This window comes from Acyrthosiphon pisum, chromosome A1 (genome assembly GCF_005508785.2).
Source record: "Acyrthosiphon pisum isolate AL4f chromosome A1, pea_aphid_22Mar2018_4r6ur, whole genome shotgun sequence".
Lineage (NCBI taxonomy): Eukaryota > Metazoa > Arthropoda > Insecta > Hemiptera > Aphididae > Acyrthosiphon > Acyrthosiphon pisum.
In genome coordinates this window covers 114731858-114744083 of record NC_042494.1, presented here as the reverse complement: position 1 = coordinate 114744083, position 12226 = coordinate 114731858, and the positions used below count along the sequence as shown (strand labels likewise).

At 28.1% G+C, this 12226-nt stretch overlaps 2 protein-coding genes across 9 annotated transcripts in view; both read left to right on the top strand.

The window, feature by feature from the left end:
- The first annotated feature begins 1362 nt into the window (after positions 1–1362).
- Positions 1363–5072, top strand: LOC100166755 (thymidylate kinase). Of its 6 annotated transcripts, none has more exons than XM_008190371.3 (3): positions 1365–1535; positions 2154–2246; positions 3958–5072. In XM_008190371.3, the coding sequence occupies exon 3, from the start codon at positions 3972–3974 to the stop codon at positions 4608–4610; it is 639 nt and encodes a 212-aa protein (XP_008188593.1). In that variant the 5' UTR covers positions 1365–1535; positions 2154–2246; positions 3958–3971; the 3' UTR covers positions 4611–5072. The 6 variants fall into 6 exon arrangements, with proteins under 6 accessions (XP_008188594.1, XP_008188593.1, XP_001951544.1 ...); XM_001951523.5 differs by lacking the exon at positions 1365–1535 and adding an exon at positions 1576–1811; XM_003248218.4 differs by lacking the exon at positions 1365–1535 and adding an exon at positions 1576–2007.
- A 1932-nt stretch (positions 5073–7004) lies between these two features.
- Positions 7005–12226, top strand: part of LOC100573878 (heat shock factor protein) — a 15233-nt gene continuing 10011 nt past the window's right edge. The window contains exons 1-7 of one of the 3 annotated variants that reach the window (XM_029488089.1): positions 7005–7414; positions 7794–7899; positions 8867–9003; positions 9086–9280; positions 10310–10450; positions 10527–10636; positions 10711–11151. In XM_029488089.1, the coding sequence (XP_029343949.1) occupies positions 7304–7414; positions 7794–7899; positions 8867–9003; positions 9086–9280; positions 10310–10450; positions 10527–10636; positions 10711–11151 (1241 nt within the window). In that variant the 5' untranslated portion in view covers positions 7005–7303. The remainder of the gene's footprint in view (positions 7415–7793; positions 7900–8866; positions 9004–9085; positions 9281–10309; positions 10451–10526; positions 10637–10710; positions 11152–12226) is intronic. The other 2 variants (XM_029488091.1, XM_029488090.1) reach the window with 2 other exon arrangements.

The following is a 12226-nucleotide window of genomic DNA, read 5'->3' as shown; positions in this document are numbered from 1 at the left end:
CGTATGTATTTTCAGTTTTTGTCTACTTACATCGTATATTAATAATATAATATGATAATATTAAGCTCAAAAACAAAGTAGGTCTTATCGTTAAAATCATGATAATATTAAACGCATCCCCCCCAAAAAAAAATGTCTTAAGCCCTCCCAAACATTTCCTACATTTTGATTTAAGCTTATTCAATATCATCAAAGTAAGGCCCTATTAGCCCTATTAGCCCCCCCCAAATCTCAAACGCTATTTGTGCCTATGCTTATAATATACGTATAATATATTCATATTATGAAGGTCATGTACTCATCTTTACGTATTATGACATTCAATTGCTATAAGATATAAAAAAATATATTTGTTAAATTATTAGTTTGAAAGGAGTATACTTTAAATTAGTAAATAACAATAAAGTAAAAGTAAAAGGGTATACAGGTACATTATGAAAAAAGTTCAATAAAATTGTTTTTTATAATTTATAAATTAGAAACTAGAAAGACACATTCACTCTTTATGTGATTTACATACTAATTTAAAAAAAAATTGATTAACTTTTTTTAAACTGAGTTAAGTTAATATTTTTTTCTAAATTAACTTTTAACTTATCGAGTTAAATTTATAATTTGTTAACTGTTAACTTTTAACTTATTTATCTTGTGTCCTCTTAACTTAACTTAACTTGAGTTAATTATAGGTCTATGGTCGCAAGTAATGGCTTCACTGCTGGAACCTTAGATCATTTAATAATATAGAATATAGTATAATATTATGTCTTATTTATATGCCTTATATCGTACTTAGATCATATATTATTATTCATTATAGCATGATATAAATAACATGGTAATATGGTATGACACTATGATCGGAAAAGTCCAGATTTTGTCCGCGCAATACGTCCACCACTTACCCGTATCATAAAATTATTATTACTATACACTACTCTACATGTGCTTATCGAAGGATCTGACAGTCAAAAAGTTACGATTAAACTTTTTTTTTATATCATGTTTTAGTATAATTATGACCACTATTAAAGATATAATATCTTTAAAAGTTTATAAATTGATCTAGGCCATGAATTAAGTATATCTTAATTCGTGATCTAGGGGATTCTCACACCTCGTCGTGTCGTGTGAAATTATCACGGTTACCACAGTTACCAAATTATACCGCATAGTTGAATATATTCAACTTTTGACCGTGTGGTTACAATGGTTACATTTATGTGCGGATAAAGTCGAGTTCATACTTATGAAGTATGAAGTATGAAGTAATTTATATATTCAACTATGTGGTATCGTTTGGTAACTGTGGTAACCGTGATAATTTCACACGACACGACGAGGTGTGAATCCCCCACATTAATAACCTCATAGAGAAATATTCTATGGTGAGACCATAGACCTATTAACATAGACCTATTAGTTTATAGGTCTATGGGTGAGACCGGTGCATCCCAACCACAGACTGTCCACAACCCAACTGTTCCGTTAAGGTTGTTCCGTACTTCGTCCATTATTATAGGGTCCATCGTGATAAGGTCTGTAGCTCAATACTATTATCATTATTTATTGTTATTATTGTGATTTCGCGCCAATTTGTTCGCCACGGCCGCACGTAGAATAATAATTAATATTTTTTAGTATATTACTCTATGATGCATATTGCATTTCTTCCTCAGTAATCAGTATTCAGTATTCAGTTCAATATTTCAGTTGCGATTTACAAACTATATGTGCACAGTGTACACCTTATTTTATAATTTAGTTGATATTTACTTACTATAATAGTTTCTATTTGTCTGCCGTTACTGAAAGTGAGTGGTAGAGAACAATGATCAATTAACGTCAGTCAAATTTCTTTATCTTAACTTGTATAGACTATAGACTTCTAATTTTTATATCTACTGCAATCTCACCGACATTGGCGAGTGCCGAGTGGCGACATTCGTCATTTCATTTTATGTAAATCCTGTTCAAAGATAACCTTTCCTACGTTTTGTTGTCGCCTAGGTAATATTAATGTGGCTAAAATTATTATTTAAATAATACTATGATGGTTTTGCTATTGAAGTACTTCTTTTCCAAGACAATGCACATTCAAATTAACTCTTGGCTCTTGAGAGGACACCAAATTAACATGTGTTTTCTCTTTCTAGCATACTTACAATATACCAAATTGCTTCAGCAGAACCGATTTAGTGTTGTTAGCTTAAATATTAGAGTGAATTGAATTAATATCAAATTTAAAGGTAAGAATATTATCTGGACCATTGCATCTCATAGACTTTTATTGATATTTTAATTTTTAAGAGAGCATTTTTAAATTGTAATATTTTACATATTCCTTAATATAAATGTTGGAAAAAAACTTTTTTTGAACTTTAGAAAATATGATGACCTACCTTGATAAAAGTCAAATTCATTCTTATATTAAAATGTATGAGACTAAATCTCAACTGCTTTATGTAAATTGACTATGTTACGCACTTGTAAGATGGAGACAACAGAAGCGACTGTTTGTTGTCTTTTTAACCACTTCAGCTTATTGTAGCATACTAAATATAACATTTTTTTTTATTATTTTAATGCATATTTAAAATTTCATTATGTGTGAGTTATACCTATTATCATTTGATGTTGATTAAAATTAAGGGCCGTTCTTACAATGTCCGGTAAAGTGTCGGTTAATGCTAACCGGATGATAACTGATTTTATTACCGGCAGAATTCCGCTGGTTAAGTGTCGGTTAACTTTAACCGGAGGTCGTAAGAACCAGTCTAAGTGTGTTGTAAAGGAAGTAAAATTATTATCAAAATTTGGCAAATTATAATAGCTTAACTTTGTTCAAAATATATTTTATATAGAAAAATGTTAAAAGATAATAGTTTCTAATGGTAAAAAATAGTATCCTACGACCTAGACAACTACCCAACAAACACTTGGATTAAGAGTAAAACCTGTTTTAATATTAAGTTTTGTTATTCATCAATCTTTTATACTTAAGTACTTAAAATCATTTAAATTACTGGGCTTTTTAAAACGCTTCACATCCGTGCATGAGCGTAATTAGAAGGGGGGGGGGGGTTAATAATATTTTAGTTAAATATATCAATTATCAGGGCCTGTGCTGCTGATACAATTCTAACACACACACCCCCCCCCTCGTTAGAAAAATGCCCTTAGTTGTGCCTGTGTATCAGAGTTTCATCTTACGACACTTCTGGAAGCTATTTATTGTTCCTTAGTGCACTCAATTGTTCAATATTTATCAGTGACCAGTGTTATGGGACCCGCACATAGTACATGGTGACAGTACTTCATACTTAAAACAAGTTCAATATCGTTCCCCATCTTTTGCAGGTCATGTACTAGGTATTGAAAATCCTCAGTATTATTATTTAAATATCCTATACTACCTTGTTTAGGCACCTTAGCTGACAGAAGAGTGTCCATGATTATTGGCTCCGTTGATACTTGATCTCTTCTATCTCAAGTAAATTTCAAAGTCCCCGTTACTATGTTGGTAACCGCTATTGACCTTATGTTCTTGCAAACAAACACTCTTAACTCATGTAACCCATGTAATTATTGGTCTTTTTTAATTTCTTCTATAATGAATTTCGACTAGACAAAAGTTTAAATTGTACCCATTATTAATGTTATGAGGTTCTATTATAACCTTGTTCTCATATAATTATATTTCATATTGGACGTATGTCTGTTGATTTAATAAAATAAATATTTGTAGCTAACACCAAATTTGAATCTTAAATGTTATAATAGGTATAGCTACTTATATATTTTAATTTCGAAAGATTATGCTTGTATTATTAAAAGTATCACGTCCTGGCTGATGGCCATACCATACAATATATATTATATAATTAGAAGTTTTTTTTTTTTTTTGTTAACAGAATAACATAAAAATGTTTATGTAACTGTGTATCTTTTATTTTTTAGGGTAATTTAACAAAATGACAAAGTCTGCTATGAGGGGCGCATTAATTGTTTTGGAAGGCTGTGATAGATCAGGAAAAACAACCCAATGTGCAAAATTAGTTGAAGCTTTAAATAATATGAAAATACCAGCTAAAAAGATATCTTTTCCAGATCGATCTACTCCTATCGGTTCACTAATCAATGATTATTTATCAAGAAAAATTGAGTTACCAGATCGATCAGTACATTTATTATTCAGTGCTAACCGTTGGGAACTAGAACCAGAAATTCGTAAGCAAATTGAATCTGGTGTAACATTAATTGTGGATCGATATTCGTATTCTGGTGTAGTTTTTACAAGTGCTAAACAATGCGTGGATTTCAAATGGTGTTGTGGGCCAGAAAATGGTTTACCAAAGCCAGATATAGTGATGTTTTTAAAATTATCAATTGGTGAAATGGCTAAAAGATCTGGTTTTGGTGATGAAAGATATGAAAATATTGAATTCCAAAATAAAGTCGATATCAATTATGATAAATTTAAAAATGATAATTTTATTCAAGTAGATGCAGCTCAAGATGTGTCTATCTTAACAAACACTCTTTTAGAGCAAGTTTTAAAAACAATAGATACTGTTAAGAACCAAGAGTTAGACGATTTAGTTTTACAATAAAACAAAGTTACCAATGATAGTTATAGAACTAGTTAATGTTTTATATTTTAAATCAATTTATGAATTTATTATTTTTCTAAAATAATCATCATTCCGATTTATTATGTTATTATATTGTCAATCATCTTTAAGTTACTTTTATTTAGTTTAAGCTTTTATAAATTATGTTAATGTATTACCTACCTGGCTTTAATTGTATTATTATTAAAATTCATAAGTTATCTTTAAAATAATTTTGGGTAAATGAGTAAATTGCTTTTATTTTAAACCAAGTTTTTTAATTTATACATAAAAACATAATATTGAATATTTGTTTGTTGACATACCTAATATAATATTATATAATGCACTAAGTAGTTATGTGTTTTCATTTAGTCAGCATCAGTCTTTATAGTCATTCGAACACTTACAAAATTAAAATCATTGATTATACTCAATATAAAATATATTATTTATAGTCCCTTAATATATTGTATTAAATATAATAGTATCATACAACAATAACATTGACAATGGTCAATGGACCCAATATTATAATAAAAGTAGACGCCTAATTACACACTTGCGGCATACAAAAATTTTGTTCACCAGTGAATGTGTGATGTTAGTTTTGATATTTGAGTGAATTGACCTACTATCCTACTTTTAGGTAAGAACATTATCTGTGTTCTTTCGATCAGTTTTTTTAAATTTTTAACTGAATTTTGAGCATTTTCAAATATTAATATTTTAGTAATTTTACATACACATAACTAGGGTCAACGATTATATGCCCTAAAAATCTATAAAATATGTATGCAGTTATGCACTAAAAATTACCAAAATATGCCCTTAAAATATTATGCTCTAAAAAAAATGTTATTGTAAAAAAATGATTAAATGATTAATTTTTTTATGTATTATACAATTTATACTATAATACAATATTATTATTTATTGCAAATGAATAATGATTTACAAAAATGTGTGATATTAAAAAATATCTTTAAAAACATCTTCACATTTTTTGTTGATATCAGTGCCATTTGTGCCACTAACTTCACATATTTTACTTCGCGCAGTTTCTATTAATTTAATTGAGTCTGCTAGTAAAACATTCTGGCTTTCTAAAGATGTTATGATAGTTGGTAAAAATCCATAGTTTGAATAAATAAAAGTTAAATTTGCTTCAACTTGATCTTTAGAAATTAATTTTGAAATTTGTTAATAAGGTATATGAGTGAAACAAATTAATATTTTGTAATTCCCGAGTTTTTAAGATCTTAAATATGCTCCAAAAATATACTAAATGCTAAAATATGCCCTAAAAATGCAAAAATATGCGAAATAAAATTTCGTATACAGCATCGTTAGGTTATAAAACAAATTTTGGTATAAACTAGCTATTTTTTTGACCAACCAATAAAAATATGCAAATGCATACAAGTGTTGGCTCTACACATAACTCATAACCGTGAAGACTAGAATAGTAATAGAAAAAAATATAATATATATAAATGGTGATATTTGCCTATGGAGTCAATAGTTAAGAAACTGAGGGCTTTATCATCGATAACCAGTAATCACTACTGAAAAATTGATGCTAAGCACATGACGGTCGACACTAATTTTTTTGTGTCCGTGACCATAGACACTAGTACATTCATGACAAATTTAATTTGTCATGAGTACATTGCAGTTCTTAGTATATAAATTATAAATATACATACATATGATACATAAATACATAATAATATTATACTGCATATAAGTAATTTAATAATATACCTATAAATAATAGATGATGTATATTGCAACTGCAGATCCTTCGCAATATTAATTCTAAAAAATTCCATCCTAATTTATATAATTAATTTAAAGGATATTTATTACTTCCCATGACTAAGTCATTCATACGTTCATCAAAGTTATTCCTCGATAAATTCTGTCCTGAATGGTTAAATAGTTGTACTTGTCGGGTAATTATTATCCTGATTTTAACGCGGACCTGTGTTCTATATTACACATTTACATAGACAGTTGTATAATATAGAAATCTGTGCTTATATAGCCACAGGGCAATACTGCAACTACAACTATAAATGAAAAATAATCATTCAACATTCAAAGTTAACGTCAATACGTTTGGATTTATAAATCAAGTATCAACCTTGTTTACATATTATTTATTGTTGTGCTATCTTTTTGATATCAACCGTTCAACCTTGCAAAAGTGACTCAGGTAAACAAACGAATAGCCAATTATAGATTGTTCTATGATTATGGGCTCTATAGTTTATAGTATTTGGAAAGGATCGCTACCATAGGTTAGTGCGAGGGCCGCGGGACCCAATCAGCTGATCAAGAATATGACTATATAGTATATTATTATGAGTTTCGCTTCTTTGATGTCACGGCTTTATCTATGGACCGAGTACTAAATACACTGTTTTTATTTTTTGTTATCATTTAATTAGTAAAAGCTAATATCAATTATCAATTCAATTATTCCAATAATAAATTTATGTTACGACTTACAGGAATACGGAACTTAAAGTAACCCTTAATAGGTACCTAATAATTATTACATACTTATTTATATATTTCGTTGGTGTTTATTTGGAAGATCAATATGACAATATTGGTTGTGTCCAATACTCCAATCGTTTTCTATAATTGATATATTGGTACATACTCTGTTCGCCGTAAGAGAAATGATGCCTGACGACAATCCAGTGAACGACCAAAGGATTTCTTTATTTTTGAGAAAACTTTGGACATTGGTCTGCAGTAAAGAAACCGATAATGTGATTACATGGAGCGAGGTAAATTTCCATATTTTGATTTATTTTTCTAAATTATTTATAAGTATTATAAAACTTTTTATTCCCTTCAGTGGCATGGCGAATTTCATTAACTTATGAGGCACAATAATATTTATATAAGTAATTATATATATTTATTTAAGTAATTAGATATTTACGTAAATGTTAACTGAGAAAGATTGGCTTAGTCTTAATGTGTTCTTAAGAAATTATTTATTTTATGTGAAATGACCCCAGGACGACCACCACCCTTTAAACTAAGGATTGTGCCTCATATTCCTTCTTCACGCCACTGATTCCCTTATAGTAGGTTATCTCTGCTGTTAATAGGTACCTATATTAAAACATTTTAGTACCTAAATATTTTTTTTTTTTTTAGGATGGTGACAGTTTTATCATAAACAATCCTGTAGAATTCTGTAAGGTCCTACCAAGATATTTCAAGCATAATAACTTTATGAGTTTTGTACGCCAGTTACACATATGTAAGTTAATTTATCATTGTTATTATAAATACCTAAATACCCAATGTCTTTGAAGTGAAATAAATTCTATGTAAAGTCTGTTGGTAATGCTAACATTAATAATGAATTGTCCTTTAGTTACTATTTAATCAAATTACCTACTAAATTAAATTAATTTTAAAATAAATGATCCAAATGTTAAGAGTATCTACATTGTACCTGAAAATTACAATTTTAAAATACTAATAAACTTATTTAAAAATATGAAAAAAGAAAAAAGCCTATGTAGGGACCTGGATAATATCCTTTACCTTTTGTAGGATGATTGGCCAATTTACTGAGGAAGAACATGTTATATAGATATAATACCCTCTTATTGTATTGATTAATGTCAAGAATTATATTTATATAATAAATTATGAACTTGGATTATACCTATCCAAACGATTAGCTAGAATAATAATATACTTCTATTTAAATGTCAAGTTTAAATTCAAATATCTATTATTTTCTTAATTAGTTACCTACACACTGTCTCACTTGAGAGTAACTTTGGGTGCCGATCCATTATTATCCAGTTCGGTTAGACCATACCCACTGATTAAATTGGTTTTCAGCAGCTTTCATTTCCAATGATCAGCCAAAAATCGGCTTTATTGTGTTAATCTTAACATGCAAGCTAGACCGTTGTTGAAATAATAAAGTGACATACCCAAGCGTGTGGTACTTTCCGCGCACTAATTATACTGATTGCTACCGCCTTGCACATGAGCTCACTACCTGAGGTTCCTGCTATAACTTTTTAAAAATAAATTTTTTCATAACAACTTGAATAGTTTTTTTGAATTTTCCTGTGACTTAATAATTTTGACAAGCTATTTTAAATAATTTATATCCAAATTTCGATCAATGCGAAGAACAATAGGAATTTTTGTACTACTTATACTCTAAAATATTATAGTATATTTTTATTAATCTTATATTTTAGATGGTTTTAGTAAAAGAATATCGGATGTTGATCACACATCTAATCATGGAACATCTTGTGAATATGCTCATCCATATTTTATGAAGGAACATCCTTGTTTATTGTTATCAATTAAACAAAAGAGAGGTGAAAAATTGGTGAGTAAATATGTCTATGCGTTTATGACTTATTAATATAGAATGTTAAATGTATTTATATTTTTATTAATGACTTAAATAGCATCAAGGCTTAAAAACCGACATTGATTCAATTGAAACAATAAGTACATTGATAAAAGAAGTGAACTCAGTTAAGGACAAAAATAAGATGCTTGATTCCAAATTCACTGCTATGAAACATGAAAACGAGTGTTTGTGGCGTGAATTAGCGGTTATTCGACAAAAGCACATGAAACAACAAAGAATTCTCAACCAGGTTTGAATTGAATAACATAAATGGTTATATTATACTAGCTATTTTATTGTACCTACTTATATTAAAAAAATTTAAACTTTAAAGATTAGATAATATTAACTAGTAATGGTGTATTTTAACCTTTCAATGGAGTAGAATAAAAAAATGTGATGTATAACTATGAAAATTCTATATATATGCAGACTATGAGAATTATTCCTTTCTACCAACTAAACCCTCTAAATAGCATATACCTCCGAACTGTCAACAAAATTTAAGTGATCAAGAGTGACGGTATTTAGGGGTTTCACTGTATATGTTTTAAATTTCTTTTAACAACTAATATTCCCAAGCTATAAATAATTTGGGAATATATTTTTTAGTTAATGTTGTGTAGATTTCCTTATAAAAAGTTGTTCTATAATAATCAAGTTTCCATTTATTTTAATTCTTCATTTAATATTTTAAATTAATGTCATTGCCATCCATATCTTTTGATGTTAAGCAGTTAAAATCTATTATATTTTTCACTTATACAGTCAGTAGAATTGAGAAATTAATTTGGGAACAATTTATGATGTATAAAATAGGGTAAGGGCTCTATCATCAATCTATTATCTAGTGCCAACCATGACTTATTCTAGTCGTTAGGCTCTAAAAGTTAAAATAAAATGAGATAGTTTTTTTCATTATTGTATTTTAATTTCAAATTAAAAATGAAGTGTGTTGGTCCCATATATATGTATATTCTATATTATAAATTATAATATTAATACTAGTGTATATGTTGTTTTTTGATTGAGTTATTAAAATATAGTTTGTATCTTAAGATAATTGCATTTTACTTAATATATAATGTTTGACTTGTGTTCATTAAAATTAATATAAAAAATAATGTAAATAGTTATACTTTAAATGTATTAAAATGATTTCTTAATTCATCTCATTTTTTTATTGAAACTTAATAGCAATTATTATTGCTATTTGTATATAAAAATGATTTTGTATTTGTATTCTTTGAATTTGAATTTTAAATATTTTGAATTGCAGCTAATCCAATTTTTAGTTACCTTAAGACAACCTAGTACCAATAATACATTGTGCCGAGAAGTAAAAAACAATGTTAGGTATGTTCTTCCTATTATGCATCATAAGGCATCAGAAAAGGCGAATTCCGGGGAAACATTTACTGTAAGTTTCTGTTTTTTTATTCATAAATTAAAAGTCTTGTACAATTATTTATAAAATTTATTTTATTATTGAAAAGAATCCAAAATATAAACCATCTACGTCTTCAGGACCTGTAATTCATGAATTAGATGCTGCTGATATTCTGAATTCTAATGAAGATGGCAGAGTTCATGGAGGAATTTTTAAGTAATTTTTTTCAAGTTATTATTAAAATGAAATTTGTAAAAATATATAAAGTATTATTATTTTGTTTCTTATAGTGATGCAGTAGAGTCAGAAGGTGTGGTACTTAGTCCTAGCAGTGTCTCACAAATGTTAAGTAGTCCTGGTGGTTCAACAATTGAAGAGATATTTGCACCGAATGACATTATATTAAACTCACCATTAGATGACTTAATCAGAGAAGTGTCTGTTTCTCCTACTGAAGAATTATCAGAACCAAAAACAACTATTGTAACTGTTTCTCCGCCTAACACAGTAACAAAAACAACTACAACCAGTAATAAAACTTCTAATTCTAAAAAAAGAACTAAAAAAGACATCATTAAACCTTTGAAGAAAAAAAAGACAACGCTTGTTGATAATGTTGAAACTCTAAAACCTGTGCATTCATCAGTACCATATATCATTAAAGTGGAGCCAATGGGAAATGATCCACCGGTAATTTCTATTCCTGACATGGATTTCATTGAGCCTGAAGTGTAAGTGTAAATCTTAAAATATAATAGTTATTTTATGATAGTATACTAGTAAGATACTGATAACTAGGGTAACTAGGGTCTGACATATTTTTTTTGGAATACTTATCTTTTTTGAGTATACTTTCTTATTATTTTTACTGTTTTCAATATAAAAGTAAAAACAAAAATGCATATGGATTATATGCTAATGCAGTCCAATGATATAATTTGTATATCCTCAATTTTGTGAATTAAATTGTGTACATAAAATGGAAATTCAATAGTTAAGAATTTCCATTTTATGTATGTATTTGTAAATTTGTAAGGCACATTTTAGGTATTTCATCTGATTGGTCATACTTTTTTTGTTATTAATTAATTAATTGTTTAATTATTTTGGATAATACAATTTTAATATGGGGCATACTGAAATATTTAGGGCCGTTATTACAATTTCCCGCTAAATTATATTTATCTGTCAGTTAGGCTAGCGTGCAGTTAAACGTAGCGGGGACTTTAGTGACGAGTTTAAAACAAACCATTATTACAATGTTACCGCTAGTACTAACCATTAGTTTAATAATTCTAAACGTAACGAATATTTTCATTGGCTCATAATGAAGCAGCTGTTAATTGTTATGTGACAGCTGATAATGATTAATAAAATGTTTTGTGATATTGATAATTGATATTAGTTTTTGGTTTTTTGTGGTTCCGTACTAGACGCAAGTATTATTTTATTTTGAAATTTTAACTTTTTTCTTTTTCCTTAGAAAAATTTATTACGCCAATAGAAGATGACACCAGACACAATAATATAATGTATACACTGTAAAACCAATACATTCATTGGATTAAATTTAAAAGTGTAAAATATGAATATTTTTTTTACCTAATTCAATAAATAGTGTATACCTCTTGAATTTTGGTTATATGCGCATTCCCTTATACATAGGCCCTCTTTCCCAAATGTATGTTTAATTAATTATGAGCTTATGGTAATGTGTAAGTGTAATGTGTAAATTTAAAAGTATATTGATATGTTTTTATACCCTTTTCGACTTCTAAAATCTAATGATTCTGCGAATTCACCGCC

What these genes read in the sequence shown, in the direction of transcription:
- LOC100166755 (XM_008190372.3), top strand. Translation starts at nt 3,972, where the DNA reads ATGACAAAGTCTGCTATGAGGGGCGCATTAATTGTTTTGGAAGGCTGT.